The sequence below is a fragment of the Anolis sagrei genome, chromosome 5, assembly GCF_037176765.1.
Source record: "Anolis sagrei isolate rAnoSag1 chromosome 5, rAnoSag1.mat, whole genome shotgun sequence".
NCBI lineage: Eukaryota > Metazoa > Chordata > Lepidosauria > Squamata > Dactyloidae > Anolis > Anolis sagrei.
The window spans coordinates 195069410-195097260 of NC_090025.1; the positions used below are offsets into that span (position 1 = coordinate 195069410).

Sequence of the window (27851 nt, forward strand, 5' to 3'; positions counted from 1 at the left end):
TTTTGACCTACAAAACCCTATACGGTTCGGGCCCAGTGTATTTGTCCGAACGGATCTCCCTCTACGTCCCACCTCGGAGTTTAAGATCTTCTGAGGGGGCCCTGCTCTTGGCTCCACCTTTATTACAAGCGAGACTGGTGGGGACGAGGGACAGGGCCTTCTCGGTGGTGGCTCCTCGCCTGTGGAATCTGCTCCCCGGGGAAATTAGGACATCAACATCCCTCCTTGCTTTCAGAAGGAAGCTAAAAACCTGGATGTGGGACCAGGCCTTCGGGTAAGCTGGCAGATGGACAAAGACAACCAATAACGACCAGAGCAGGAAAGGACAATGACGATGCAAAATGGTTTACAGACTTGGATTTGGTGAACATTGACCACAAGATTTTTTTATTGATGCTAGTATACTGTTTGATTATTTTAATTAGTTATAACTGTGACATTATATGGTAAATTTGTGTTTTGTATATTGTATTGTACTTTGTAATTGTTAGGCATCAAATTATGCCTTTTGTAAGCACCCTGAGTCCCCCTAGGGGGTTGAGAAGGGCGGTGTAGAAGCACCCCAAATAAATAATAAATAAATAAATACAACTCATGAAAGCCTTTGACAAAAATGTAACTGTTGCCAAAACTCCCAGGCTCAGCTAGCTCACCGGGTGTGGCTGAACCAATCCGCTTCGTGCTTTGCATTTTCAGTCAACACCCTCACCAACTGATTAGACAAATGGGACACAAAGTGGCTCACAACACGGTGTAGAAGAGAATATAAAACAATATACTTATGTAAAATTACAACCTTTAAAACAATTTTCCAATCAGAAGTCAAGAAACACATTTCAAAACATTTCAGTCCAGAGGAGCAATAGAATAGATGTAAGTCTGGGTTCGGTTGCTGTTGCCTTCTCAAGAAGCCTGAGCTATCTCGGGGATCGATTGACTCTGCCTTGCCATAGATGCCCGCGAAACGTCAGGAGAAAATGCCTCTAGAGCATGGCCAGACAGCCCGAAAAACTTACAACAACCCAGTGATTCCGGCCATGAAAGCCTTTGACAAAAATGTAACTGTTGCCAAAACTCCCAGACTCGGCTAGCTCACCGGGTGTGGCCGAAGCAATCCGCTTTGTGCTTTGCATTTTCAGTCAACACCCTCACCAACCGATTAGACAGATGGGATACAAGGAGCTTAAGGAGCTGGGCATGTTTAGCCTGAAGAAGAGAAGGCTCAGATGAGATATGATGGCCATGTATAAATATGTGAGAGGAAGCCACAGGGAGGAGGAGGGAGCAAGCTTGTTTCCTGCTTCCTTGGAGACTAGGACACAATGGAAGAATGGCTTCAAACTAAAAGAGAGCCATCTGAACATGAGGAAGAACTTCCTGACTGTGAGAGCCGTTAAGCAGTGGAACTCTCTGCCCTGGAGTGTGGTGGAGGCTCCTTCTTTGGAAGCTTTTAAACAGAGGCTGGATGGCCATCTGTCAGGGGTGATTTGAATGCAATATTCCTGCTTCTTGGCAGAATGGGGTTGGACTGGATGGCCTATGAGGTCTCTTCCAACTCTTTGATTCTATGATTCTATGCGTGAAATGTCAGTCAAGAATGCTTCTGGAAGAATGACCAGCAAACAAAAGTCCTTTGTCTCACCCTGGTCATTCCACAGATATATTAACCCATTTTCCAACAGACCTCATTACCTCTGAGGATGCTTGCCATAGATGCAGGCGAAACGTCAGGAGAAAAAATTGCCTCCAGAACATGGCCATATAGCCCGGAAAAACCTACAACAACTCAATGGCCAGACAGCCCAAAAAACTTACAATAGCCCAGTGATTCTGGCCATGGAAGCCTTTGACAAAAATGTAATAGTTGCCAAAACTCCCTGGCTCAGCTATCTCACTGGGCGTGGCTGAACCAATCGACTTCGGGCTTTGCATTTTCAGTTAACACCCTCACCAACCTAACAAACACGACACAAAGCGGCTCACAACATGGTGTAAAAGAGAATATAAAACAATATACTTATGTAAAATTACAACCTTTAAAACAATTTTCCAATCAGAAGCCAAGAAACACATTTCAAAACATTTCAGTCCAGAGGAGCAATAGAATAGGTGTAGCTCTGGGTTCGATTGCTGCTGCCTTCTCAAGAAGCCTGAGCCATCTCGGGGATCGATTGACTCTGCCTTGCCATAGATGCCCGCGAAACGTCAGGAGAAAATGCCTCTAGAGCATGGCCAGACAGCCCGAAAAACTTACAACAACCCAGTGATTCCGGCCATGAAAGCCTTTGACAAAAATGTAACTGTTGCCAAAACTCCCAGGCTCAGCTAGCTCACTGGGTGTGGCCGAACCAATCCGCTTAGTGCTTTGCAATTTCACTTAACAGCCTCACCAACCGATTAGACAAATGGGATACAAGGAGCTTAAGGAGCTGGGCATGTTTAGCCTGAAGAAGAGAAGGCTGAGAGGAGATATGATGGCCATGTATAAATATGTGAGAGGAAGCCACAGGGAGGAGGGAGCAAGCTTGTTTTCTGTTTCCCTGGAGACTAGGACGCGGAACAATGGCTTCAAACTACAAGAGAGGAGATTCCATCTGAACATGAGGAAGAACTTCTTGACTGTGAGAGCCGTTCAGCAGTGGAACTCTCTGCCCCGGAGTGTGGTGGAGGCTCCTTCTTTGGAAGCTTTTAAACAGAGGCTGGATGGCCATCTGTCAGGGGTGCTTTGAATGCAATATTCCTGCTTCTTGGCAGAATGGGGTTGGACTGGATGATGGCCCAGGAGGTCTCTTCCAACTCTAGGATTCTATGATTTTAAGAACTTCCTGACTGAGAGCTGTTTAGCAGTGGAACTCCCTGCCCCGGAGTGTGGTGGAGGCTCCTTCTTTGGAAGCTTTGAAACAGAGGCTGGATGGAATATTCCTGTTTCTTGGCAGAATGGGGTTGGACTGGATGGCCCAGAAGGTCTCTTCCAACTCTTTGATTCTATGATTCTACAAAGTGGCTCACAACATGATGTAGAAGAGAATATAAAACAATATACTTATGTAGAATTACAACCTCTCAAACAATTTTCCAATCAGAAGCCAAGAAACACATGTCAAAACATTTCAGTCCAGAGGAGCAATAGAATAGATGTAGCTCTGGGTTCGATTGTTGCTGCCTTCTCAAGAAGCCTGAGAATGTAACTGTTGCCAAAATTCCCAGGCTCAGCTAGCTCGCCAATCTGCTTCGTGCTTCGCATTTTCAGTTAACACCCTCACCAACCGATTAGACAAATGGGACACAAAGTGGCTCACAACATGGTGTAGAAGAGAATATAAAACAATATACTTATGTGAAACGACAACCTCTCAAACAATTTTCCAATCAGAAGCCAAGAAACACATGTCAAAAAATTTCAGTCCAGAGGAGCAATAGAATAGATGTAGCTCTGGGTTCGATTGCTGCTGCCTTCTCAAGAAGCCTGAGAATGTAACTGTTGCCAAAATTCCCAGGCTCAGCTAGCTCGCCAATCTGCTTCGTGCTTTGCATTTTCAGTTAACACCCTCACCAACCGATTAGACAAATGGGACACAAAGTGGCTCACAACATGGTGTAGAAGAGAATATAAAACAATATACTTATGTGAAACGACAACCTCTCAAACAATTTTCCAATCAGAAGCCAAGAAACACATGTCAAAACATTTCAGTCCAGGGGAGCAATAGAATAGATGTAAGTCTGGGTTCGATTGGTGCTGCCTTCTCAAGAAGCCTGAGCTATCTTGGGGATCTATTGACTCTGCCTTAGCATTAGCTCCGCCCCCTTTTGAGGCCGTGACGCGATTCCTCTCTCTCTCTCTCTCTCTCTCTCGCTCTCTCTGGGCGCTTCTGAAGGCACCTCCCAACAAAGCCCGCTCTGATTGGCCGCCGCTTGCCGCCCGCCGCCCTCCGATTGGCGGAAGGGAGAGGTTCGGCGGCGAAGGCGACTGAGGGGCTCGTCTAGGCGCCTCGGGGGCGAAGGCAGGCCGGGGATGTCGGCGGCGGAGCGGGGAGGCGCCTGGGAAGGGGCCCAGCAGCGAGGAGGAGGGGAGGCCCAGGCCCCGCCCCACCACACGGGCCTCCTCTACCGCTTCGCCAGGCTTCCGCCGGGACCAGGCCGCGCCGGTGAGGGAGGGAGGGAGTGAAGGAGAGAGTTCACGCACAGGCCTGGCCGCCATCTTGGGGGCCCCCTGCCCTCCCCTCCCCTCCCAGAGCGGCCTAGCGATTGTTTTGGAAGCCTTTCCTCTCTTTCCACGGGGAAAGGCGGGCTTGCTTACTTAGGCCTTCCCTCGCCCCCTGGGGATGGGGGTTGGGATGATATTGTTGTCAGTTAGGAAGTAAGGATGGAAACTTCTCTCCTGACTCGTGTGAAAAAGATCTTGGAGTCCTCGTGGACAACAAGTTAAACAAGAGCCAACAATGTGATGTGGCGGCAAAAAAAGCCAATGGGATTTTGGCCTGCATCAATAGGAGCATAGTGTCTAGATCTCGGGAAGTCATGCTCCCCATGCTCTATTCTGCTTTGGTTAGACCACACCTGGAATATTGTGTCCAATTCTGGGCACCACCAAGAGAGAGATGTTGACAAGCTGGAATGTGTCCAGAGGAGGGCGACTAAAATGATCCAGGGTCTGGAGAACAAGCCCTATGAGGAGCGGCTTAGGGAACTGGGCATGTTTAGCCTGAAGAAGAGAAGGCTGAGAGGAGATATGATAGCCATGTATAAATATGTGAGAGGAAGCCACAGAGAGGAGGGAGCAAGCTTGTTTTCTGCTTCCCTGGAGACTAGGACGCAATGGGACAATGGCTTTAAACTACAAGAGAGGAGATTCCATCTGAACATAAGGAAGAACTTCCTGATGTGAGAGCCGTTCAGCAGTGGAACTCTCTGCCCCGGAGTGTGGTGGAGTCTCCTTCTTTGGAAGCTTTTAAGCAGAGGCTGGATGGCCATCTGTCAGGGGTGATTTGAATGCAATATTCCTGCTTCTTGGCAGAATGGGGTTGGACTGGATGGCCCATGAGGCCTCTTCCAACTCTGATTCTATGATTCTATGCCGCCACTCCCCTGGGGCTCGGAGCGGCTTACAAGAATAGCTAAAATCTAACAAAATTTAAAAGCAATTAAAAACAATTTAAAAACAACACTATCAAACATTAAAGGCCTGTCGAAACAGGTATGTCTTCCATGCCCTGCGGAAAGCTGGTAAGTCCCGCATGGCACGGACTTCAGGTGGCAGAGTATTCCAGAGTGATGGTGCCACTGCTGTGAAGGCTCTGTGTCTGGTTGCTGTTAGACACTGGGGGCTTCCAATAGATCTTGGTCCTAAGAACGGAAGGATCATCTTGCGCGCCCCCTCCCCTCCCAGAGAGGCCTAGCGATTGTTTTGGAAGCCTTCCCTCTCTTTCCACGGGTAAAGGCGAGCTTGCTTACTTAGGCCTTCCCTCGCCACCTCAGGATGGTGGTTGGGATGATATTGACGTCTGTTAGGAAATAAGGATGGAAACCTATCTCCTGGGTCGAGAGCAGGACGTGTGAAAAATGTCAGAGTTTTATATTGTTTAGGTCATTTCTTAAGTGAAATACAGAATGAGGCCTGGCTCGAGAGCAGTACGTGTGAAAAAGATCTTGCAGCTGTGGACAAGTCTCCAGAGGGACCACCAAACGCAGCTTTGCCCAAACACGAATCAAGGAACATTACAGAGAGAGGTCAACCCCCCTGTTTAAGAAGCTCCACTGGCTGCCATTTATTTTCCGAGCCCAATTTAAGGTGCAGGTGCTTACCTACAAAGCCCTGAACGGTTTGGGACCAGCCTACCTGCGTGACTGCATCTCCGTCTACGAACCCACATGCTCACTTCGGTCATCTGGAGAGGCCCTGCTCGTGATCCCGCCCGCGTCGCAAGCACACTTGGTGGGGATGCAAAACAGGGCCTTTTCTGTGGCGGCCCCCCGACTTTGGAACGCCCTCCCAAAAGATCTTAGACAGGCCCCTACATTGGCAGTCTTCAGAAAGAATTTAAAAACCTGGCTGTTCCGATGTGCCTTCTCAGATTAGGAACCTCCAATACCAAGTCCTAGAAGCACTTTAGTAGAATTAAGATCGCTGCACACCGCACACTGCACTTACTTTATAATCCTACATTCCTCCCGCCACTTCAGCACTTTTAATCCTGTACCCACTACTCTGGCCGGCCCAGTTTAATAGTGTCCTGATGTATTGTTATTGTTGTTGTTTATTTTGCTTAACCATTTTGATTTTCTTCTGGTATTGTTTGTTGTATTATGTTTTGTTGTATTGTGTTTTGAGGCTTCGGCCTGTGTGAGCCGCATCGAGTCCTGCGGGAGATGCTAGCGGGGTACAAATAAAGTTAATAATAATAATAATAATAACAACAACAACAACATGGAAGGCATTGCAGACTACTTCAACCAGAGAAGTCAGCCATAGCAGAGCACCTGATGAACCAACCTGGACACGGCATATTATTTGAGAACACAGAAATGCTGGACCACTCTCACAACCACCATGTCAGACTACACAGGGAAGCCATTGAAATCCACAAGCATGTGGACAATTTCAACAGAAAGGAGGAAACCATGAAAATGAACAAAATCTGGCTACCAGTATTAAAAAACTCTAAAATTACTACAGCAAAACAGCAGAGAGGAAACAACCAGGCACATCTTAACACCTCTCAACAGGGTATTTTCCCAGGCTCAGCCAAGCCTTCAAATGCTAATGAAGGTGATCAGATGAAACATTCTTCTTTCACCTTGATTAGAAGGCTCCTCAGCTCCTCCTTGCTTTCGGCCATCATGAGTGGTGTCATCTGCATATCTGTGGTTGTTAATGTTTCTTCCAGCAATCTTAACCCCAGCCTTGCATTCATCAAGCCCCGCACATTGCATGATGTGTTCTGCATACAAGTTGAATAGGTTGGGTGAGAGTATGCAGCCTTGCCGCACGCCTTTCCCAATCTTGAACCAGTCTGTTGTTCTGTGGTCAGTTCTTACTGTTGCTCCTTGGTCCTTGTACAGATTCCTCAGGAGAGAGACAAGGGGGCTTGGTATGCCCATCCCACCAAGAACTTGCCACAATTTATTATGATCCACACAGTCAAAGGCTTTAGAATAGTCAATGAAACAGAAATAGATGTGATAGCCATGTATAAATATGTGAGAGGAAGTCATAGGGATGAGGGAGCAAGCTTGTTTTCTGCTTCTCTGGAGACTAGGACGTGGAACAATGGCTTCAAACTACAAGAGAGGAGATTCCATCTGAACATGAGGCAGGACTTCCTGACTGTGAGAGCTGTTCAGCATTGGAACTCCCTGCCCCGGAGTGTGGTGGAGGCTCCTTCTTTGGAAGCTCTTAAACAGAGGCTGGATGGCCATCTGTCAGGGGTGCTTTGAATGCAGTATTCCTGCTTCTTGGCAGGGGGTTGGACTGGATGGCCCATGAGCTCTCTTCCAACTCTATGATTCTATGATCCTGCATATGTCATCTGTTGGGGATCCCTCCCCCCAGCACCAACTGCTGCTCTGGGCCAGAGTGAAGAGAGAGTTCCACCTTGTCTCCTTGATGTCTAGCAAAAACCCTTTTCCTCTGGGTGGATCTTTGTCTTGACTCTCATGGCTTTTTCTCGGTCTTGCAGCTCTTCTGATGTCTGAGGTGGAGCCTTCATTGGCCTGTAAAGCCCGGTTTAGGTGGTTCAGTTCATCTTGGAGGAGGTGGGGTTCCCAGATTCTTTTTACACGGTCTGCCAAGGCTTTAATGGTGCTTTTTTGACTTTAGTCATGATTGGAGTTTTTATGTATGTCTCTGTGTGTGTAAGTTTTCTGTAAACTGTGTGACCCAATTGTTGATCTGGTTTGCTGATGACTAGGTTTGCGTACGGCAGGGTTGTATACTCTTCCCCCAACCTATTCAACTTGTATGCAGAACACATAATGCTGTGTGCGGGGCTTGACGAATAAAAATTGCTGGAAGAAACATTAACAACCTCAGATATGCAGATGACACAACTCTGATGGCCGAAAGCAAGGAGGAGCTGAGGAGCCTTCTAATCAAGGCGAAAGAAGAAAGAAAGCTGGGTTGCGGCTAAACTTAAAAAAACCAAGATTATGGCAACAGGAATTATTGATAACTGGAAATCAGAGGAAGAAAACGTGGAGGCCGTGACAGACTTTGTATTTCTAGGTGCAAAGATTACTGCATACGCAGACTGCAGCCAGGAAATCAGGAGACCCTTTCTTCTTGGGAGGAGAGCAATGTCCAATCTTGATAAAATAGTGAAGAGTAGAGACATCACACTGGCAACGAAGATCCGTATAGTGAAAGCAATGGTATTCCCCATAGTAACCTATGGATGTGAGAGCTGGACCTTAGGGAAGGCTGAGCGAAGTAAGAGAGATGCTTTTGAACTGTGGTGTTGGAGGAAAGTTCTGAGAGTGCCGACAGAAGATCCAACTTCAGGAAATAAAGCCTGACTGCTCATTGGAGGGAAGGAGAGGAGAGGCCAAGATGAAGTACTTTGGCTAACAAACCCTCGTGAAGACTATTGTTTAGGAAGAACTGAGGTGTGGCAAAAATCTGAGCTCAGTCAAGTGGAACTTTAAAGGGACTCAAAGGCAACTGAGAAGGCCCAAAAAGGGTGAATGGGAACAATGCTTTTTGCCAGGCTTGGTTGAGTTCTAAGTGTAGATTAACTACCAGGGTAACCAAGGTTATTTCAGTCACAAGACTATGTTGAAATGAGTTCAGTTCTGGCACTCTTGCCTGAGCATTGAATTTGAGTTCATATTTAGTCACGGTGGCTCCCCTAGGAAAACTGCAGCTCACAAAACTGCTAGGAAATACACTAGGAAGGGATGCCTTGGAAGAATGTTGTTTCGGCTAGCGCTAATAGGAGTTCTTTGAACTGCAAGTGAATGTAAGTCAGCCTCTCCCCTTTTTGTAAGCTTAATTCTGGACCTTCTGCAATGCATTCAATGGAATGTTCCCAATGGTCTCCTTAAATAGTAGGTGATCTTGGGCATCGTCTGCTTGTTGGAGAAGATGAGTTTCAGGTTTTTCCTCTTGAGCTGGCATGTTTGAAGTTTGGGTGGGTGGGGAATTTCTCCCAGAGATGCCCTTTGACGCTAACATTCTTGCTCTGCTGTGAATACCTGTCATTTTTCCTCATGTTCATATTTATTTGTGCCACAGCTTATCTGGTTTATGAACTTTCCCTTCAATGACTGAAATTTTTCTATTTCTTTCATGCACAATTTGGCCTTTGTTTCTTGAAGAAGTCATTGTAGGCCTTCCAATCCTGGAAAGTATGACAATGTTACTTTGATAAAATCTGTTGAACCCAATTAAAATTATTTCTATCCCCAATGAAGAGACTGCAGAAGCATTTAGTTCTGCTCAAGGCCATACCTGAGATAGAGGTCCTACCTTGTTTTGCATTCTAGAAGCACCATCAATTAGGCAACATACTTCAGGTCATTTTTTAAAGCACTGGTGAACTAGTAAATTACACAACCTATTTCACTTTTCTGTGAAAATCTTTGAAAAAAAACCAAATTGACTTAATTTTGTGCAGTGGAATTTTTGCAACTTTAATGCGTAACAGCCTCTGGAAGATTTTACAGTGGAGTTATGTTAGTGTATTGAAGGAAGCTGCTTCTACTTTCATTGTGCAATGTGTGTAGGGTTGTGCTTTAGAAGTGGTGCTGCTGGCTATTTTCCTGTGAGCATATTTGTTGAATAAACAAAACGCCAGGACAAAATAACAAGATATCTGATAAGCAAGGTAAAATCCAAATAATAATCCACTCATAAGGAAAAAAAAGATACAAAAGCAATATGTTGAAATACATAACATCTAATATTTGGTTCTCCAGCAAAGGATCACCGCCTTGTTGTGGCACTGGAGCTTGAGCACCTCAATGATGTCATGAGCGAAACCGTGAAGGGTCACTCAAGACGGGACGGTCGTGGCAGAGAGGTCAGACCAAGCGTGATCCCTGGGGAAGGCAATGGCAAACCACCCCAGTATCCTTGCCAAGAAAACTAAATGGACCAGTACAACCAGAGATATGTCGGTATGCCATTGGAAGATGGGACTCCCAGGTCGGAAGATGGGGAGATATGCCCAGTTAAATGCGCAATTCCAGAGGTTAGCCAGAAGAGATAAGGAACTATTTTTAAACAAGCAATGCATGGAAGTGGAAGAAGACAACAGAATAGGAAGGACAAGAGACCTCTTCCAGAAAATTAGAAACATTGGAGGTAAATTTCAGGCAAAAATTGGCATGATAAGAAACAAAGATGGCAGGGACCTAACAGAAGCTGAAGAGATCAAGAGAAGGTGGCAAGACTATACAGAAGATCTGTATAGGAAGGATAATAATATTGAGGATAGCTTTGACGGTGTGAATGAATTAGAACCAGACATCCTGAGGAGTGAGGTTGAATGGGCCTTAAGAAGCATTGCTAACAACAAGGCAGCAGGAGACGATGAGATCTCAGCTGAACTGTTTAAAATCTTAAAAGATGATGCTGTCAAGGTGATGCATGCCATATGCCAGCAAATATGGAAAACACAAGAATGGCCATCAGACTGGAAAAAATCAACTTATATCCCCATACCAAAAAAGGGAAATGCGAAAGACTGCTCCAACTTCCGTACAGTGGCCTTTATTTCTCATGCCAGTAAGGTAATGCTCAAGATCCTGCAAGGAAGACTCCAGCAATACATGGAGCGAGAGTTGCCAGATGTTCAAGCTGGGTTTAGAAAAGGCAGAGGAACGAGAGACCAGATTGCCAATATCCGCTGGAGAATGGAGAAAGGCAGGGAGTTTCAGAAAAACATCTACTTCTGCTTCATTGACTACTCTAAAGCCTTTGACTGTGTGGATCATAATAAATTGTGGCAAGTTCTTGGTGGGATGGGCATCCCAAGCCACCTTGTCTCTCTCCTGAGGAATCTGTACAAGGACCAAGTAGCAACAGTCAGAACTGACCACGGAACAACAGACTGGTTCAAGATTGGGAAAGGCGTACGGCAAGGCTGCATCCTCTCACCCAACCTTTTTAACTTGTATGCAGAACACATCATGCGAGGATGTGCGGGGCTTGAGGAATGCAAAGCTGGGGTGAAAATTGCTGGAAGAAACATTAACAACCTCAGATATGCAGATGACACCACTCTGATGGCCAAAAGCGAGGAGGAGTTGAGGAGCCTTCTAATCAAGGTAAAAGAAGAAAGCGCAAAAGCCGGGTTGCAGCTAAACATAAAAAAAACCAAGATTATGGCAACAAGAATGATTGACAACTGGGAAATAGAGGGAAAAACCGTGGAGGCCGTGACAGACTTTGTATTTCTAGGTGCAAAGATGACTGCAGATGCAGACTGTAGCCAGGAAATCAGAAGACGCTTACTTCTTGGGAGGAGAGCAATGTCCAGTCTTGATAAAATAGTAAAGAGTAGAGACATCACACTGGCAATAAAGATCCATTGCCTAGTCAAAGCCATGGTATTCCCTGTAGTCACCTACGGATGTGAGAGCTGGACCTTAGGGAAGGCTGAGCGAAGGAAGATCGATGCTTTTGAGCTGTGGTGTTGGAGGAAAGTGCTGAGAGTGCCTTGGACTGCGAGAAGATCCAACCAGTCCATCCTCCAGGAAATAAAGCCCGACTGCTCACTGGAGGGAAGGAGACTAGAGACAAAGTTGAAGTACTTTGGCCACATCATGAGGAGACAGCAAAGTCTAGAGAAGACAATTATGCTGGGGAAAGTGGAAGGCAAAAGGAAGAGGGGCCGACCAAGGACAAGATGGATGGATGGCATCCTTGAAGTGACTGGACTGACCTTGAAGGAGCTGGGGGTGGTGACGGCCGACAGGGAGCTCTGGCGTGGACTGGTCCATGAGGTCACGAAGAGTCGGAGACGACTGAACGAATGAACAACAACAACAACAATATTTGGTTGATCCAACATTCAGTTAGGCTTATTCAACATTTTATCCCAGTCAACAAATGCCTCCACAGCACATCATTTTGATGTTTTTGTCAGGCAACAAATCTAAAAGTATTTAAAGGATACTTTAAAGTTTTATCCAAAGGTGGCTAAATATCTAATTTGCACAATGCAATGGTTGTTATTGAACTGAACCTCAATTGCAAATTGTTTGACTTTGCAAAAATAAATGGATTTCCTTGAACACATTAAAATATGTTTAGTTTTATGCTAGAATTAATTTGACAATAACATTCTGGACATTCATTTTTATTTAACTTATTGGTTGCAAGTCAGACTTCTGTAACAGGGTGTAAATCAAATGAATAAATTTTCTGAATTCCCCCTTGAACTCAGTCCTTCTCTTGCAGCATGATTTCTGTATGACCCTGTTCTTCTGGAAAATATCTTCATGCTTTTATTTTATTTAATGATAGCCAGCTATATTTTCTATATTTAGACCGACAACTGGTGTGTAATAGTTCAGGTTCCTCTGAAAGAAAAATGAATCCAGTTACACTTTATAAAGCATTGATGACTTTTGTTAATTGAATCTGTCTTTTGTGAGAGCAAGTTGGAATCAGTAAATTCAGAAAAACTATATTTAAAAAATGCTGTGCAGGAAGCCAAATGATTCCAGTTGAATACCGTATTTGAGTCCTTTCTCTGTTTTGTGATCGTTATACACCTTGTCTAGCATCAACGAGTCTTCACAGTGATTTATATTTTGTTTTTAAACTCTTGGGAATTAGGTTGTGTGTTTTTTCTCTCACTGAAACCCAAATTAGTCGGCGAGGTGTCTGAATTAGAATGAACTGATTCCTGGGGCCATGATGGCCAACTCTGATCATATTCCCTAATGTGTCTTATACATAGTGCCAAACAACCTTCTTTCACAACTCTCAGTAAAATGGATGTATTTCTGTTTTAGGCCATAGAATCCCTCCAGCCAGAAGCGGCCACCGGTGTGTAGCAGACAGTGCCAATTTGTACGTGTTTGGAGGATACAATCCCGACTACGATGAGTCTGGGGGGCCAGAGAATGAAGACTACCCACTCTTCAGAGAGCTCTGGCGATACAACTTTGCTACTGGCATCTGGCATCAAATGGGCACAGAGGGCTACATGCCTCGAGAGTTGGCCTCCATGTCACGTAAGTGCTGATTTAGTATTGAATTCAGCAACTATACTTCATTGGGAAATAATCCAATAGAGAGGTTACACACTCTCTCTTTCCCATCTGGGTGAGGGCTAAGACTAAAGTGAATCATAGAACCAGACCAGGACCTTCTGTCTGGAGCCATATTGCATTCTATCTCCTTTGTCCATCATATTGTGTTAAATGCCAGCTGTAGCCTTTGATGGACCAAAAGCAAACTCACTTCAGAGAATTGTTAGCCACTAATTTCTGGTGGGCCAAATGTGCCCCATGGACCCATTTATGAAAAATCTGCTTTTAGTTTTTGTTTCACAATTGTCGTTGACAAGATTATAAAATGTATTATCCTGTTAGTGATCATGAGGTTATAGCTTTGGAGGCCATTTGTCATTCTTTTTTTCTTAGGAACATCTTATACTCCGGACTAAGATAGATTTGTCATTCTATACCTTCTGAGAAGAAAAAAAACCCTATGTGAGAATATTATCTCTTGAATCCACAAGGATTTGTGCCACTTGAAATTGTAAAATTCAGAGACAGAAGGGAAGGGTGGCAGTGGCTTCATTTCATTTTGCTCCCATGAGTTTTATATAAGTTGATGTTGTTTGTACTCTGCCTTTCTCTCAAAATTGAAAGTCATTGGCTATGGGACCCAAGTAATTGGAATTCAGTTAGCTGCTAACCAGGGAAGTCATGCACACTTTTATGTGTCATACTATAGCATGTTTTGTGTAGCGACATGTGCATACCTTTTACACCGTGTTGCTTCTGCATTGCTGTTAGCTGACCTTCCAACAGAGCCTTTCTTAACATGCTTTCCACCATACTATTGTTTTTGGTTACGTGGGGCATTTGAATTGATAATGTCGCCAAGATTTTCTAAGGAAGAATTATAAATGTCAACAGTAGAGCTCAAATGCTTTTTCTTTGGTTTGCTAGTTGTGCTACATGGGAATAACCTCTTGGTCTTTGGCGGCACCGGAATCCCATTTGGTGAGAGCAACGGCAATGAAGTCCACGTCTGCAATGTGAAATACAAGCGCTGGGCCCTGTTCAGTTGCCGAGGGAAGAAACCAAACCGCATCTATGGACAGGTATGGAAGGATTGTCTGGCTCAATTGCAGTAGCCATTTATCTCTGCTCTGAGAAATCTCTTTTAAGCTCACAGATAAGTTCTGTTCTCCTGAGAGGTTGAAAATGGGCAGTGGTTGTATTTCTTAGATTCTCTGAGCCTAGAGGAAATACAGCGGATCCACTTTGTACTTCATTTGAAAGTTAATGGGGACCTGGGCATTTAGTTTGAACCCATAGTTCATTAAGGCTTTTCCTTGAGGTATAAGGATCAAAATGAGTTACCCTAAAATAGCCCTTTCCAGTCGTTTTTCCTCAGGAAATTCTGCAAATAACTTGTAGGTCTGCTCCTGATTCCAGCAAAACATCCAGGAAAGCAGGAAAGAGATTTTTAAAAATTAACAGTATTTTTTGAATGCCAATTCACCCTTCTCCTTCAGAAGCAATTAACAGTAGAATTGGGAATCAAAGTTTTGACCTTGGTGCCCTACATCTGACCGCCAGTTACCTTCCCCTTTGGCTTCTGTATGTTCATCTGTCTTTCTGAACTGCTTTAGCTGTAGGTCATAGCAATCAATGCCTGATGCTGGCAGTGACCTTTGGGACCCAAACAGAAATCATTGTGAACTGGGGAAATCGATTGAAGTTGGTCTGAGGGCACGCAGGAAGGCAGCAGACCCATGTTTCCTAAACGATTGCTGCGGTCATCATTTTTATTTAATTTGTCATTGTTATTTAAGCCCTGGAGCACAAGCTGGCTTACAAAAGCTAAAAGGGGTGAAGGAAAAATTTAAAACATTAACCTTTAAAATATAATTTAGCTATCAATATATCGCAAAGAAATCTCAAAAGGATGTTCATTTAAAATTAAAGACAAATATAGACTATACCAGGCAAACTTTGGTCTTCCAGGTGTTTCGGACTTCAACTCCCATGATTCCCAACATTCTGCTGGCTGTTAGGAATTGTGGGAGTGTTATGAATAACTTTTCAATAAATATAGGTTCTTTTAATTGCAATTTTCCAGTAAGAGAAATGATATCAGAGCTCTTACAGAACTTTTATACAATGAACAACATTAGACATACAGACATACAGATTCTATGTAACTACATTGAATTCACAACAATTTACAGTTGCATTGGCTAACTAACAAAGAAAGAAGAATTACATTTTCACTCAGCATCCACACACATATGAACATTCAGTCATCCTCATTCATACATCGCTTGGAGGAGGGCCAAAATTTGCTCATGTGTAGACTATAGCATACCCTGTTAAAATCTCACTCCTCGTTTAGAGATCTGTTGGAACCAAAGTCTTCTCAGTGGAGGCAACCACTGATACATTTTCAGTGGTGGAAAGCCTTGAGTTCCACCCCAGAGGAGAAAAAGTAGGTTATTGAGGGGAATGAAATGAATGAGCCTCATCTTGCAATTCTATTCTCCATCCCCCCAAAAGTGTAAGGAACTGTAGTGCCACTATGGATGTAAGGGACATTTTGAGTCTTCTAGTGGGGAGAGTGACATTTGAGTTTCCCAACCAATGTTCTCCTACTTCTCTCCTGCCAGGCAATGGCAATCATTAACGGATCCTTGTATGTATTTGGAGGAACCACCGGCTACATTTACAGCACAGACCTACACAAGCTGGACTTGAATACCCGAGAATGGACCCAGCTGAAGCCAAACAATATGCACTGTGACATGCCAGAGGAAAGGTCAGTTTGGCAGGGACATGAGTGTTTGAATAGAAACACTGGTGTGGAACTGATGAGTTGCAGCTGGAAGTCCCTTCATAAGCCTTTTTCTTCTTGTATTGTCGAAGGCTTTCATGGCCGGAATCACTGGGTTGTTGTAGGTTTTTTCGGGCTATATGGCCATGTTGTAGAGGCATTTTCTCCTGACGTTTCGCCTGCATCTATGGCAAGCATCCTCACTACCTCTGAGGATGCTTGCCATAGATGCAAGCGAAACTTCAGGAGAAAATGCCTCTAGAACATGGCCATATAGCAAGAAAAAAACCTACAACAACCCTTTTTCTTCTTTGCTGGTGGATAATCTGGTGATGCCAACCAGATGTTGGGGGGGGGGGGGATAAAAAGACTGTTCTGACCCCTGGTGGACTAAGAAAAATGGCTCACAGTCCATGCTTTGTCCACCCCACCTCGCTTCCTATAAGAGCAAAACAAAAGGGCCATTCATATTTATTAGAGAGCAGTAGAACTGATTTATGCTACCTCCAAATCTGGAAACATTTGGTTCTATGAGCCTGATTCCTTGGCTGGAAGAATAAATTGAGGAAAGTAAATGTAGCTTAAAGGTAAAGGTTTCCCCTTGACATGAAGTCTAGATGTGTCCCACTCTGGGACGTGGTGCTCATCTCCATTTCTAAGCCGGCGTTGTCCTTAGATACCTCCAAGGTTATGTGGCTGGCATGACTGCATGGAGTGCTGTTACTTTCCCACAGAAGCGGTACTCATATTTGCAAACTGCTAGGTTGGCAGAAGCTGGGGACAACAGCAGGAGCTCACCCCGCTCCCCGGATTCAAATCGCCGGTCAGCAAATACTGCAGCTCAGTAGTTTAACCTGCTGTGCCATCGGGTGCAACCCAAAATGTAGCCTACTAGCTAAAAATTGGTTTAGCTGTTTTATTTTTTTTAAAAACTTGATGAGCAGGTGAAAGATGCTAAAAGGAATACACTGGGCTTTCTTTAGATACAGACATGAAATTGCACATGATGGACAGAGGATTTACATCTTGGGTGGCGGAACATCTTGGACAGCCTATTCCTTGGACAAGGTAATGTGGTAAACTTCAGGGTCCTCTTAGCAATCCGATTTCTAGTTGCCAAGAGAATTCCACAGATTGTGAGAGAGGTGATTTGTAACCTGTCAAAGAATGGGGGGGGGGGGGGGGGGATTTAGTGCATAGAAAGTCAGTGGTACAATCTATTATATTTTGTGCATATGTGACAGCATGACGTAGTGGTTGAGCATTTGGTCTCAGCTTTGAAGAACAGGGTTTGAATGTGACCATGGAAAAACCAAAGGGAAATGTTGCATGTTACACTGTCTCAACCTCAGAGGGCACAAAAGGCAAATCTTTTCTGAACAAATATTGCCAAGAATATGACTTGAAGGTATACAATTACATATATACTAGCTGTACCTGCCACGCGTTGTTGTGGCCAACCTTCACTCCTTTCTCTCCTTTCTTTCTTTCTCTCTCTCTCTCCTTCCTTCCTTCCTTTCTTTTTTCTTTCATTCTCTTCTTCCTTCTCTTCCTCTTCCCTTCCTTCCCTTTTCTTTCCCTTCTTCTCCTTTCTTTCTTTCTCTCCTTCCTTCCCTTCCTTCTATTCCCTCATTGTTGTTAACCCTGTGAATATAATTTTCTTCTGCCTACTTCAGATTCATGCCTACAACCTTGAAACAAACACATGGGAGGAAATTGCAACAAAGCCTTACAAGAAAAAAGGTAGGCATTTTTAGGAAGCCATTGTTAGGAAGCCTTGTAGTAGGAAGTGCCTTTTTAGCTAGAAAGCAAGTGTACATTTGAAACATCTAGGACGTTAAGATCATCTGGGGAGGCCCTGCTCTCGACTCCGTCTGCGTCACAAATACGTCTGGCGGGGATGAGAGACAGGTCCTTCTCAGTGGTGGCCCCTCAGCTATGGAATGCCCTTCCTAGGGACATTAGATGAGATTGGATTATGTTTTTACCTAGGAGACGAAATGATTGTTTTTACTATTGTCATGGTTTTAATTGATGTGTTAATCTTTTTAATGTTTTAATGTTTTTATGATGTTGTTGGCATTGAATTGTTGCTTTGTGAACCGCCTTGAGTCGCCTACGGGCTGAGAGGGGAGGTATACAAATGTAGCAAATAAATAAATAAATACATTTGTGAGCCTCTTACATCTTCTGAAGCAATCTTTAGCAGAACATTTTTGACTTTTTCTATCACTAAAAAACTCCATAGATTAATTTAATAATGACAATTTTATTTCTTGCCAACCAGTTGTATAGATTGAAACATTCACAGTTTCAAATATATATCTGAAAAAGGGGATAAATAACTGAACAGAGTATAGGGTTACAGCCTGTGCTGGATGAGGTTACACTCCCCCTGAAGACACAGGTTCGCATCTTGGGAATGATCCTGGACTCACCACTAAGCCTGGAACCTCAGGTTTCAGTGGTGGCCAGGGGAGCTTTCACACAATTAAAACTTGTGTGCCAGCTGCACCCGTACTTTGGGAAATCAGACTTGGCCACGGTGATCCACACTCTGGTTACATCCCAGATAGACTACTGCAATATACTCTATGTGGGGCTGCCTTTGAAGACTATTTGGTAGTGGTCCAAGGGGTTAGCTTGCTCACCGGAGTGGGGTACAGGGAGCACACAGCTCACCTGTTATTTCAGCTCCACTGGCTGCCAGTGCTGGCTTTAGTCTATAAAAAGTCCTAAACAGTTCCGGCCCAGCTTACCTGTCTGACTGTATCTCTCTCTGTGAACCACCTCGGAGATTAAGATCTTCTGGGGAGGCCCTGCGCTCGGTCCCACCTCCTTCACAGGCCCGATTGGTAGGGATGAGAGACAGGGCCTTCTCTGTGGTGGCTTCTTGGCTATGGAACTCCCTCCCCAGTGAGATCAGATCAGCCCCTTCTCTCCTGACCTTCAAGAAAAAAAAAACTTAAGACGTGGCTTTGGGACCAAGCTTTTGACAAGTAATTGGAGCAGTGCAATGAATGACCGCAAATCAATGTGATTGACAAATGGAACGGCTCTAGGTTATGTTTTGGATGGTATTATTTGAATTGATGTTTTAATTGCTTGGTTTTAATTGTAGTTATTTATTTTATTTATGTATGGTATCGAATTACTACCTGTCGTAAGGCTGCCTTTCTCACCCCTCTGGGGTGAGAAAGGCAGGATATAAATAGAGCAAATAATTAATAATTTAAATGAAAGCTCATGCTAAAATAAATCAGTCTCAGAAGTGCTGATCAATTCCTGCTTCTCCATGTTATGCTGAAGTCTGCCTCTGAAACATTTATTATGAAACTGGGATGCTCATTGTAGAGTTCAGAACTCTTGATTTCAATTCCTACAAAGTATTTTACACCATCCTTGCAACCTGCATTCAGTGCTTTAAAAGTACTGTAAATCAGTTCCTTAGTTAAGATTCTTATCACCTTTCTTGGAATGTGACCTAATACTTCAGATGGCTTTTAAGTGAAGATGAATTTCTCTTTCATATCTTTCAAGGCAGGTGGCTAAAGGGATGCATAAGAGGGCATTCATCTCCTTCAGACTATTTCTTTTCAGTTGCTCACAGTCCATTTTTTTGTTCCACAGACTTTCCAGCGGCCAGGAGATGTCACAGTTGTGTACAGATAAAAAGTGGTAAGAGCGGCAGACCTGGTCCATGAATTTGCCTTTTTTTGTTATAGTGAGGAAATCCTGTCCAATTTAGAATATTTTGGGGTGGTATACATGCATAAGCACTCTGACATCGAGGGAAGGATCTCAATTACAGTGTGGGAAAAACCAAGGCAGCTGTGGTGAAAGGAAAGGAAAATTGATGTAACTGAGTGTTAATTCCATGCATAGAGACAGATGCAGCCCATCAGAACAAAACAAATGTGCTGCAGCTGACTGTAGAAGCTGGGATGTGCAGAAAGGAGGGAGGAAGGGAGAAAGTTAAAGTATTTTAGAGCCCTTCCACACAACCATATAACCCAGAATATCAAGGTGGATAATCCACAATATCTCTTTTGAACTAGGTTATCTGAGTCCATAGGTTATCTGAGTCCATAGCTTAATGGAGTAACTTTAGAAAATGTTGACCATTCCGCTCCCTTGGCAGCCACCTCTCCACCAAAGTCAACATTGACAATGAAATACAACACCGCCTGAGCTCTGCAAGTGCAGCATTCTTCCGAATGAAGCAGAGAGTGTTTGAGGACCGGGACATCCGCAGGGAGACCAAGGGGCTTGTCTATAAGGCTGTTGTCCTCCCAACTCTGCTATACACCTGCGAAACTGTCTACAGACGTCACATGAAACTCCTGGAATGATTCCATCAACGTTGCCTCTGGAAAATCCTGCAAATTTTTTGGGAAGACAGATGGACAAATGTCAGCATGCTGGAAGAAGCAAAGACCACGAGCATTGAAGCGATGCTCCTCCGCTATCAACTCCGCTGGACCGGCCACATTGTCTGGATGCCCAATCACCATCTCCCAAAGCAGTTGCTTTACTCTGAACTCAAGAACAGAATACGGAATGTTGGGGGACAGGAAAAGAGATTTAAAGATGGACTTAAAGCCAACCTCAAAAACTCTGGCATAGACACTGAGAACTGGAAAGCCCCGGCCCTTGAGTGCTCCAGCTGGAGGTCAGCTGAAACCAGCAGTGCTGTAGAATTTGAAGAGACATGAATGGAGGGCAAAAGAGAGAAATGTACCAAGAGGAAGGCGCGTCAAGCCAATCCCGACCGGGACCATCTTCCACCTAGAAACCAATGCGCCCTCACTGCGGGAGAAGATGCAGATAAGAATTGGGCTCCACAGTCACCTACGGACCCACCACAAATACACTAATCATGGAAGACTATCCTTGGACAACGAGGGATCGCCTATGGGATCTGTAATCTGTAATCTGTAAAAATAGGTGGATCTGTAATTGGTTAAGTGGACGAACACAGAGAGTGCTCACTAATGCTTCCTCTTCATCTTGGAAAGAAGTGACGAGCGGAGTGCCGCAGGGTTCCGTCCTGGGCCCGGTCCTGTTCAACATCTTTATTAATGACTTAGATGAAGGGCTAGAAGGCATGATCATCAAGTTTGCAGACGACACCAAATTGGGAGGGATAGCCAATAGTCCAGAGGACAGGAGCAGAATTCAAAACGATCTTGACAGATTAGAGAGATGGGCCAAAACTAACAAAATGAAGTTCAACAGTGACAAATGCAAGATACTCCACTTTGGCAGAAAAAATGAAATGCAAAGATACAGAATGGGGGACGCCTGGCTCGAGAGCAGTACGTGTGAAAAAGATCTTGGAGTCCTCGTGGACAACAAGTTAAACATGAGCCAACAATGTGATGTGGCAGCAAAAAAAGCCAATGGGATTTTGGCCTGCATCAATAGGAGCATAGTGTCTAGATCTAAGGAAGTAATGCTACCCCTCTATTCTGCTTTGGTTAGACCACACCTGGAATATTGTGTCCAATTCTGGGCACCACAATTCAAGAGAGATATTGACAAGCTGGAATGTGTCCAGAGGAGGGCGACTAAAATGATCAAGGGTCTGGAGAACAAGCCCTATGAGGAGCGGCTTAGGGAACTGGGCATGTTTAGCCTGAAGAAGAGAAGGCTGAGAGGAGATATGATAGCCATGTGAGAGGAAGTCATAGGGAGGAGGAGGGAGCAAGCTTGTTTTCTGCTTCCTTGGAGACTGGGACGCGGAACAATGGCTTCAAACTACAAGAGAGGAGATTCCATCTGAACATTAGGAAGAACTTCCTGACTGTGAGAGCCGTTCAGCAGTGGAACTCTCTGCCCCGGAGTGTGGTGGAGGCTCCTTCTTTGGAAGCTTTTAAGCAGAGGCTGGATGGCCATCTGTCAGGGGTGATTTGAATGCAATATTCCTGCTTCTTGGCAGGGGGTTGGACTGGATGGCCCATGAGGTCTCTTCCAACTCTTTGATTCTTTGATTCTATGTAAGTAATATCTGAGTCCATACTGTCATATATTCCAGGTCAAAGGAGATAATGTGGGGTTTTCTACAGCTGTGTGGAAGGGCATAATAAAATCCCACACCTGTTTAGAACTGGAATATATGGCAGTGTGGAGCAAATATTGTAGAATTTTTTGCCTTTATATTCTGGGTTACATGACTGTGTGGAAGGGCCCTTAGTCTGAGTTAACTCTTAGGTTCAGAGCATAATCCCTTCCAGCTTCAACTGAAAAGGCATTTTTGTGCTAAGTTAACTGTGTTTCATTTTTAAATAAGTAAAGGAATTGCAGTATAATATAGATAAAGAGGTAGTACAGTTAAAGCTTTCTACTCCAAATGAATTCCAAGACTTCAGGGCTGGACGAATTCCATTCCAGGATATGCAAAGAACTCTCAGAAGCCATTTCAGAACCACTGGCAATTATTTGAGAATAATAAACAGTGAGAAGTTCCAGCAGATTGGAAGAAGGCAAATGTTTGCCCCATCTTTAAAAATGGAAAAAAGAGGGTCCAAACGATCACCACCCACTTGTTGTCTCTTTCAACTCCACATTTATAAGCATCAGGATAGCCCAGCTGGAATGACCACTAGCTGTGTTTACTGGTCAATTCTGGGAGCAGTCGTCACTTGCCCAAGCGGTGTGGTGTTTAAGGCAATGTAGAGTCCTTCCTCCCCCACCTCTGCCCCTCCTCAACTTGACATTGGTTGTGTTATATTATTCTACCTCTCTGCCAAGGGTCTCCTTGCATGTTCACAATAGTCTCCTCATTAGGGAAGGGGAGAAGTCATTCTTAAGCCCCTGTGTGGTCTCTCCGTTCAGATGTCTTTGTCTGCGGAGGATACAATGGAGAAGTGATCCTGGGAGACGTCTGGAAGCTGAGTCTGCAAACTTTCCAGTGGGTGAAACTCCCGGCTGTTATGCCCGAACCTGTCTATTTCCACTGTGCAGCTGTGACTCCGGTAAGTGGCTATGAAAGTTCACACTCAGATCAACAAGTCTCTGGAGCGCCCCACAGAAATGGCTGCCAAGGCATAGGCAGGTGGATTGACCTCAAGTATAAAATCTGATTTCCCTAGGCCAGGCATGGGCCTATGGTGTTTTGGACTTCAACTCCCATAATTCCTAACAGCCTGCCAACTGTTAGTATTTGTGGGAATTGAAGTACAAAACACCTGGAGGGAGGGCTGAAGTTTGCCCATTCCTGGCCTATGGAAATCATCCATCCTATAAACTTCAGGACTGCTGCATACAAAAAGGGAAACTGAACAGCCATTTCTTCCATTTTCAGCTCTCTGTGCTTGCATAAAGTTTTTTTTACACTTGTCAGTTTCCAAAGCAGTTGTCCAGAAGCAATTTGGGATTGTCTTATCTGGAAAAGTGAAAATATATATCTATGTTTGTCTGTGCCGGAAAGGTTCCTGATGGATCTGGACCAGACTTTATACACATAATCCTTATTATCCAAATTAAAATATTGTCTGGGTTTCAAGACAAAAAACCCTACCTGAATCAGGGCTACATCCCCAAAAATAAATGCTGCATATATGTATGTACCTACAATACTTACGATGCAAGCACAAGAGGGCAGTAGATAGTTACAATTATCTCAGGCTGGATCTACATTGCCTTATATCCCAGGGTATGATTCCTGATTATCTGTATACCCCAGATTATCTGGCAGTGTAATAAGTATAAGTATAGCCGCTTTGAGTCTCTTGCAGGAGAGAGAAAGTGGGGTATAAATAAATAGAATAATAATAGTATAGTCTGGGATCAGACCCTGAGATATAGGACAGTGTAGATCTAGCCTCAGAGGAAGAGATGAAAAATGGAAGAGGGTCAGAGCATTGGTAGAGAAACACTAGGATGGAGAAGGGAGAAAAGAGTCTTTAGGATGACAAAACTAGAGTAATAATTCAATTCTTTATGGAATTGTATACTTATTTATTTCATGTCAAAAGTGTTGCATACATAAGTATAAAAACTGATAAAAATAGAAGGAGCACAAGCGGCTAAATATCTTTTGACCTAAACCGCGCAACAGCGACTGCATTGTCTGTAGCTTTGAACACTTCTCCCTCTGTACATGAGGCAGGGCACAGTGGACAAACATACGTGTGGAGTTGTCTGTTCTGCTCCACTGTCGCACAAGGTGGAGGATTCTTTTAGGTAGCACCATTTTGCCAGGTTGTCTTTTGATCTGCCCACTCCACTTCTGAGTCTGTTCAGGGACTTTCACCCCATTCTTGGTTTGCCCCTGGAGGAAGACCATCCCATTGGGATATTCTAGTTTAGCTGCCCAGAGGATACTCTTGGTGTTGCTGGAAGAACATTAAGAGGAGTGGTGGTTCTCATGATGCTTTTCCTTGATTTGAGTCTGCTGGGAGGAGGCTGGTAGCCATGCAGTGGGTGGCTTTCAGTGTTCAACCTTATTTCTCTCACAGTTAGCAGCAACTTCCCTTCACACATTGGGGGGGGGGGGGTGCCAGCTACCTTGCAGAGTCTATCAACAGGTGCAGGTTTAGAAACATCCTGTGATTATTCTGCATGTTTTGTATACTCAGAAGTATATTTTTATGTTTGGTGAAAGGAATTAACCTGATTTCATCTGTGCTGAGAGATGACTATAAAAACTGTTATGAAATAGAAGCGTTGCCTGGATATGCATTTCCTAATGTGACCATTCATACAAAAAAATACGCTAACAATGATCGTAATGCTAGCAATTAGAAAATGCATACCCAAACAATACTAGTGCGACAGTTCTCAACCCTTTCATCCTCCAGGTATTTTGTTAGACTTCAACTCTCAGAAATCTCAGTCAGTTTGCCAGCTGTAAGATAGATATAGATCAGGCAAGGGCAAACTTTGGCCCTTCTCTAGGTGGGGCCAATTAGAGGAAATGATCTGGGTACTTGGTAGGAAGAATAAGGCCGCATTCGACAATGTGTAGCATTGAATGGCCTTGCAGCTTCAAAGCCTGGCTGGTTGCTGCCTGGGGAAATCCTTTGTTGGGAGGTGTTAACTGGCCCTGATTGACTCTTGTCTAGAATTCCCCTGTTTTTTGAGTGTTGCTCTTTATTTGAATCCTTTGTTGGGAGGTGTTAACTGACTGATTAATTCTTGTCTGGAATTCCCCTGTATTTTTAGTGTTTCTCTTTATTTGTTGTCCTGATTTTAGAGTGTTTTAAATACTGGTAGGAATTGTGGGAGTTGAAATCCAGAACACCTGGAAGAGGGCTGAAGTTTGCCCTTGCCTGATGTAGGTTGTATGTGGGATGTAAACCAACCTGATGTTCTGACACTACCGGCGTTTGTTGTATCTCCACACAGGCCGGCTGCATGTACGTCCACGGCGGAGTGGTGGACATCCACCGGAACAGACGGACTGGCTCTCTCTTTAAGATGTGGCTGGTTGTGCCCAGCCTCCTCGAACTCTCTTGGGAGAAGCTTCTGGGTTTTTTCCCTCACTTGGTGAGGCTCCCCAGATCGCAGCTTTTGCACCTTGGACTCACACAGGGACTCATCGAGCGCTTGAAATGAGAACCTCCTCCAGCCCTCGCTGGGCTTGATCGCGACCGTAATTTAAGAAGTGACTCCTCTTTTGCCCTTTCTTTCTCCTTCTCTCTCTCAACCCTCTCCCCTCTCTCTATTTATGAGTTCTGCAGAAGAGGAGGAGGAGGAGGACGCTGCTGCTAAGGAGATGGAAAGCTCTGCTCCAAAGCCTTACTCGGCACACTACATCCGGATGCCTTTCTTGTGGATTTTTTTATTTTAAAATTTGTAGAAGTCTGCTTCTTTTCTTTTTTTTAATTTATGGATATCTATAAATGCACCATGAACTAAAAGATACTGTTGCTGAACTAATTTGGACTGCTTCCTGCTGCATGCTCATAGTCTCAGAAGGAAGAGAGGTCATCCGAGGACCCGCCTTCCCGTTGCCTTCTCCTTGGTGTTGTTTTGTAAGATCCATTTAAGTGGCTGGAGCCTGTCCTGGCTTTCATCCACAGCATTTACTGGTTCGCGACCTCTTTACAAAAGAGAGCAAAGGGCACCTTCTGTCGGCCTTTCTCCGGCAGAGGCTTGAGCGAGGCACAGTCGGCGCAGTGTGTTGCGGCTTTCTCAAACCCTGTTCTCATTTTCTTGCCTTTTCATATTGAAACGCCCTGCCAAAGGGTAATTTGTAGCTGCTGTCAGTAAATTATAGTATTACTCTCTTATCTGGCATTGAAGGATAGGACCTGTTTCTACTTTTTGTTCGGAGAAAGAAAACAAGGAGTTAAAGTGTGTTTTGTTTGGTCGTCACAAGCATTGTCTGTTCTGAGAATGTTGACATTTATTTTTCGTGCGGAAATGATATCAACCCCTATTTCTACGCTGTCGGTATAGCACTTAACACAGGCATGGGGAACCTTGGGCCTTCCAGGTGTTTTGGACTTCAACTCCCACTGTTCCTAACAGCCTCAAGACCCTTTCCCTTTCCCCCTCAGCCACTTAAGCTGAATGCCGGGCCCATAACCAATGTTATGAGTGCTGGGTCCATAACAAATGTTGTGAGTGCTGGGCCCATAACCAATGTTAAGCTGAATGCTGGGCCCATAACCAATGTTATGAGTGCTGGGTCCATAACCAATGTTATGAGTGCTGGGCCCATAACCAATGTTAAGCTGAATGCTGGGCCCATAACCAATGTTATGAGTGCTGGGCCCATAAACAATCTTAAACTAAGTGCTGGGCCCATAACCAATGTTAAGCTGAGTCCTAGGCCCATAACCAATCTTAAGCTGAGTGCTGGGTCCATAGCCATTCTTAAGCTGAGTGCTGGGCCCACAACCAATCTTAAACTGAGTGCTGGGCCCATAACCAACATTAAGCTGAGTGCTGGGCCCACAACCAATCTTAAGCCGAGCGCTGGGCCCATAACCAACATTAAGCTGAGTGCTGGGCCCACAACCAATCTTAAGCTGAGTGCTGGGCCCATAACCAATCTTAAGCTGAGTGCTGGGCCCATAACCAAAGTTAAGCTGAGTGCTGGGCCCACAACCAATCTTAAGCTGAGTGCTGGGCCCATAATCAATCTTATGCTGAGTGCTGGGTCCACAGCCAATCTTAAGATGAGTGCTGGGCCCATAACCAAGATTAAGCTGAGTGCTGGGCCCATAATCAATCTTAAACTGAGTTCTGGGCCCATAACTAATCTTAAGCTGAGTGCCTGGCCCATAACCAATGCTTAAGCAGGCGAGGGGGAAAAGGAAGGGGCCTGAGGCTGCTAGGAATGGTGGGGGTTGAAGTCCAAAACACCTGGAAGGCCCAAGTTTGCCCCTGCTTGACTTAACACACCAGCCTCTGAATCTTTCACTCTTTCCCCAAGGATTGGTTGGCTTTAAAAACCCATTTCAATGGACTGCGTCCCTCTGCCGCCTTCCCAAAGACGTCCTAATGCACCATTCCTTCCTTCCCGCATTTGTTCCTTCCTTCCCGCTGCCGCCCTTTCTTTCTTTCCTGCGCACAAGCAAGAAGCCTGACCTTTTGCTGCAAATAGTTTTTGCCTTGTTCCTTTGGTCACAGATGCTGGAAGAGAGAAACCCTGTGTTGGTATTAACCGCCGTGTCCTGAGCGGCTGTGCAAACCCGTTCTGTAGAATGTATGCCAAAACAGCCGTCGGACCAAGCGTCATGCCTGGCCCGAGGCTGGGTCTTGGAATCTTATTTTGGAAGGTGTTCTTTTTGTTTAAAATTGTACATGAAACCTTGCTGGTCCTTGTTGTCATGTGTCTTCTTTTTCCAGAAATCCATAGAAGTGGGTTGTCTTTTGGTTCTGGGACTGGAGGGAGATG

General features: G+C 44.6%; 1 protein-coding gene across 1 annotated transcript; it reads left to right on the plus strand.

Moving 5' to 3' along the window:
* The first annotated feature begins 3957 nt into the window (after window positions 1-3957).
* On the plus strand, window positions 3958-27767 carry KLHDC10 (kelch domain containing 10). The gene is made up of 9 exons (XM_060776386.2): window positions 3958-4148; window positions 12964-13185; window positions 14131-14285; window positions 15834-15982; window positions 16981-17065; window positions 17674-17740; window positions 19628-19675; window positions 22835-22974; window positions 25349-27767. The coding sequence occupies exons 1-9, from the start codon at window positions 4016-4018 to the stop codon at window positions 25556-25558; spliced, it is 1209 nt and encodes a 402-aa protein (XP_060632369.2). The 5' UTR covers window positions 3958-4015; the 3' UTR covers window positions 25559-27767.
* Window positions 27768-27851: the final 84 nt, after the last annotated feature.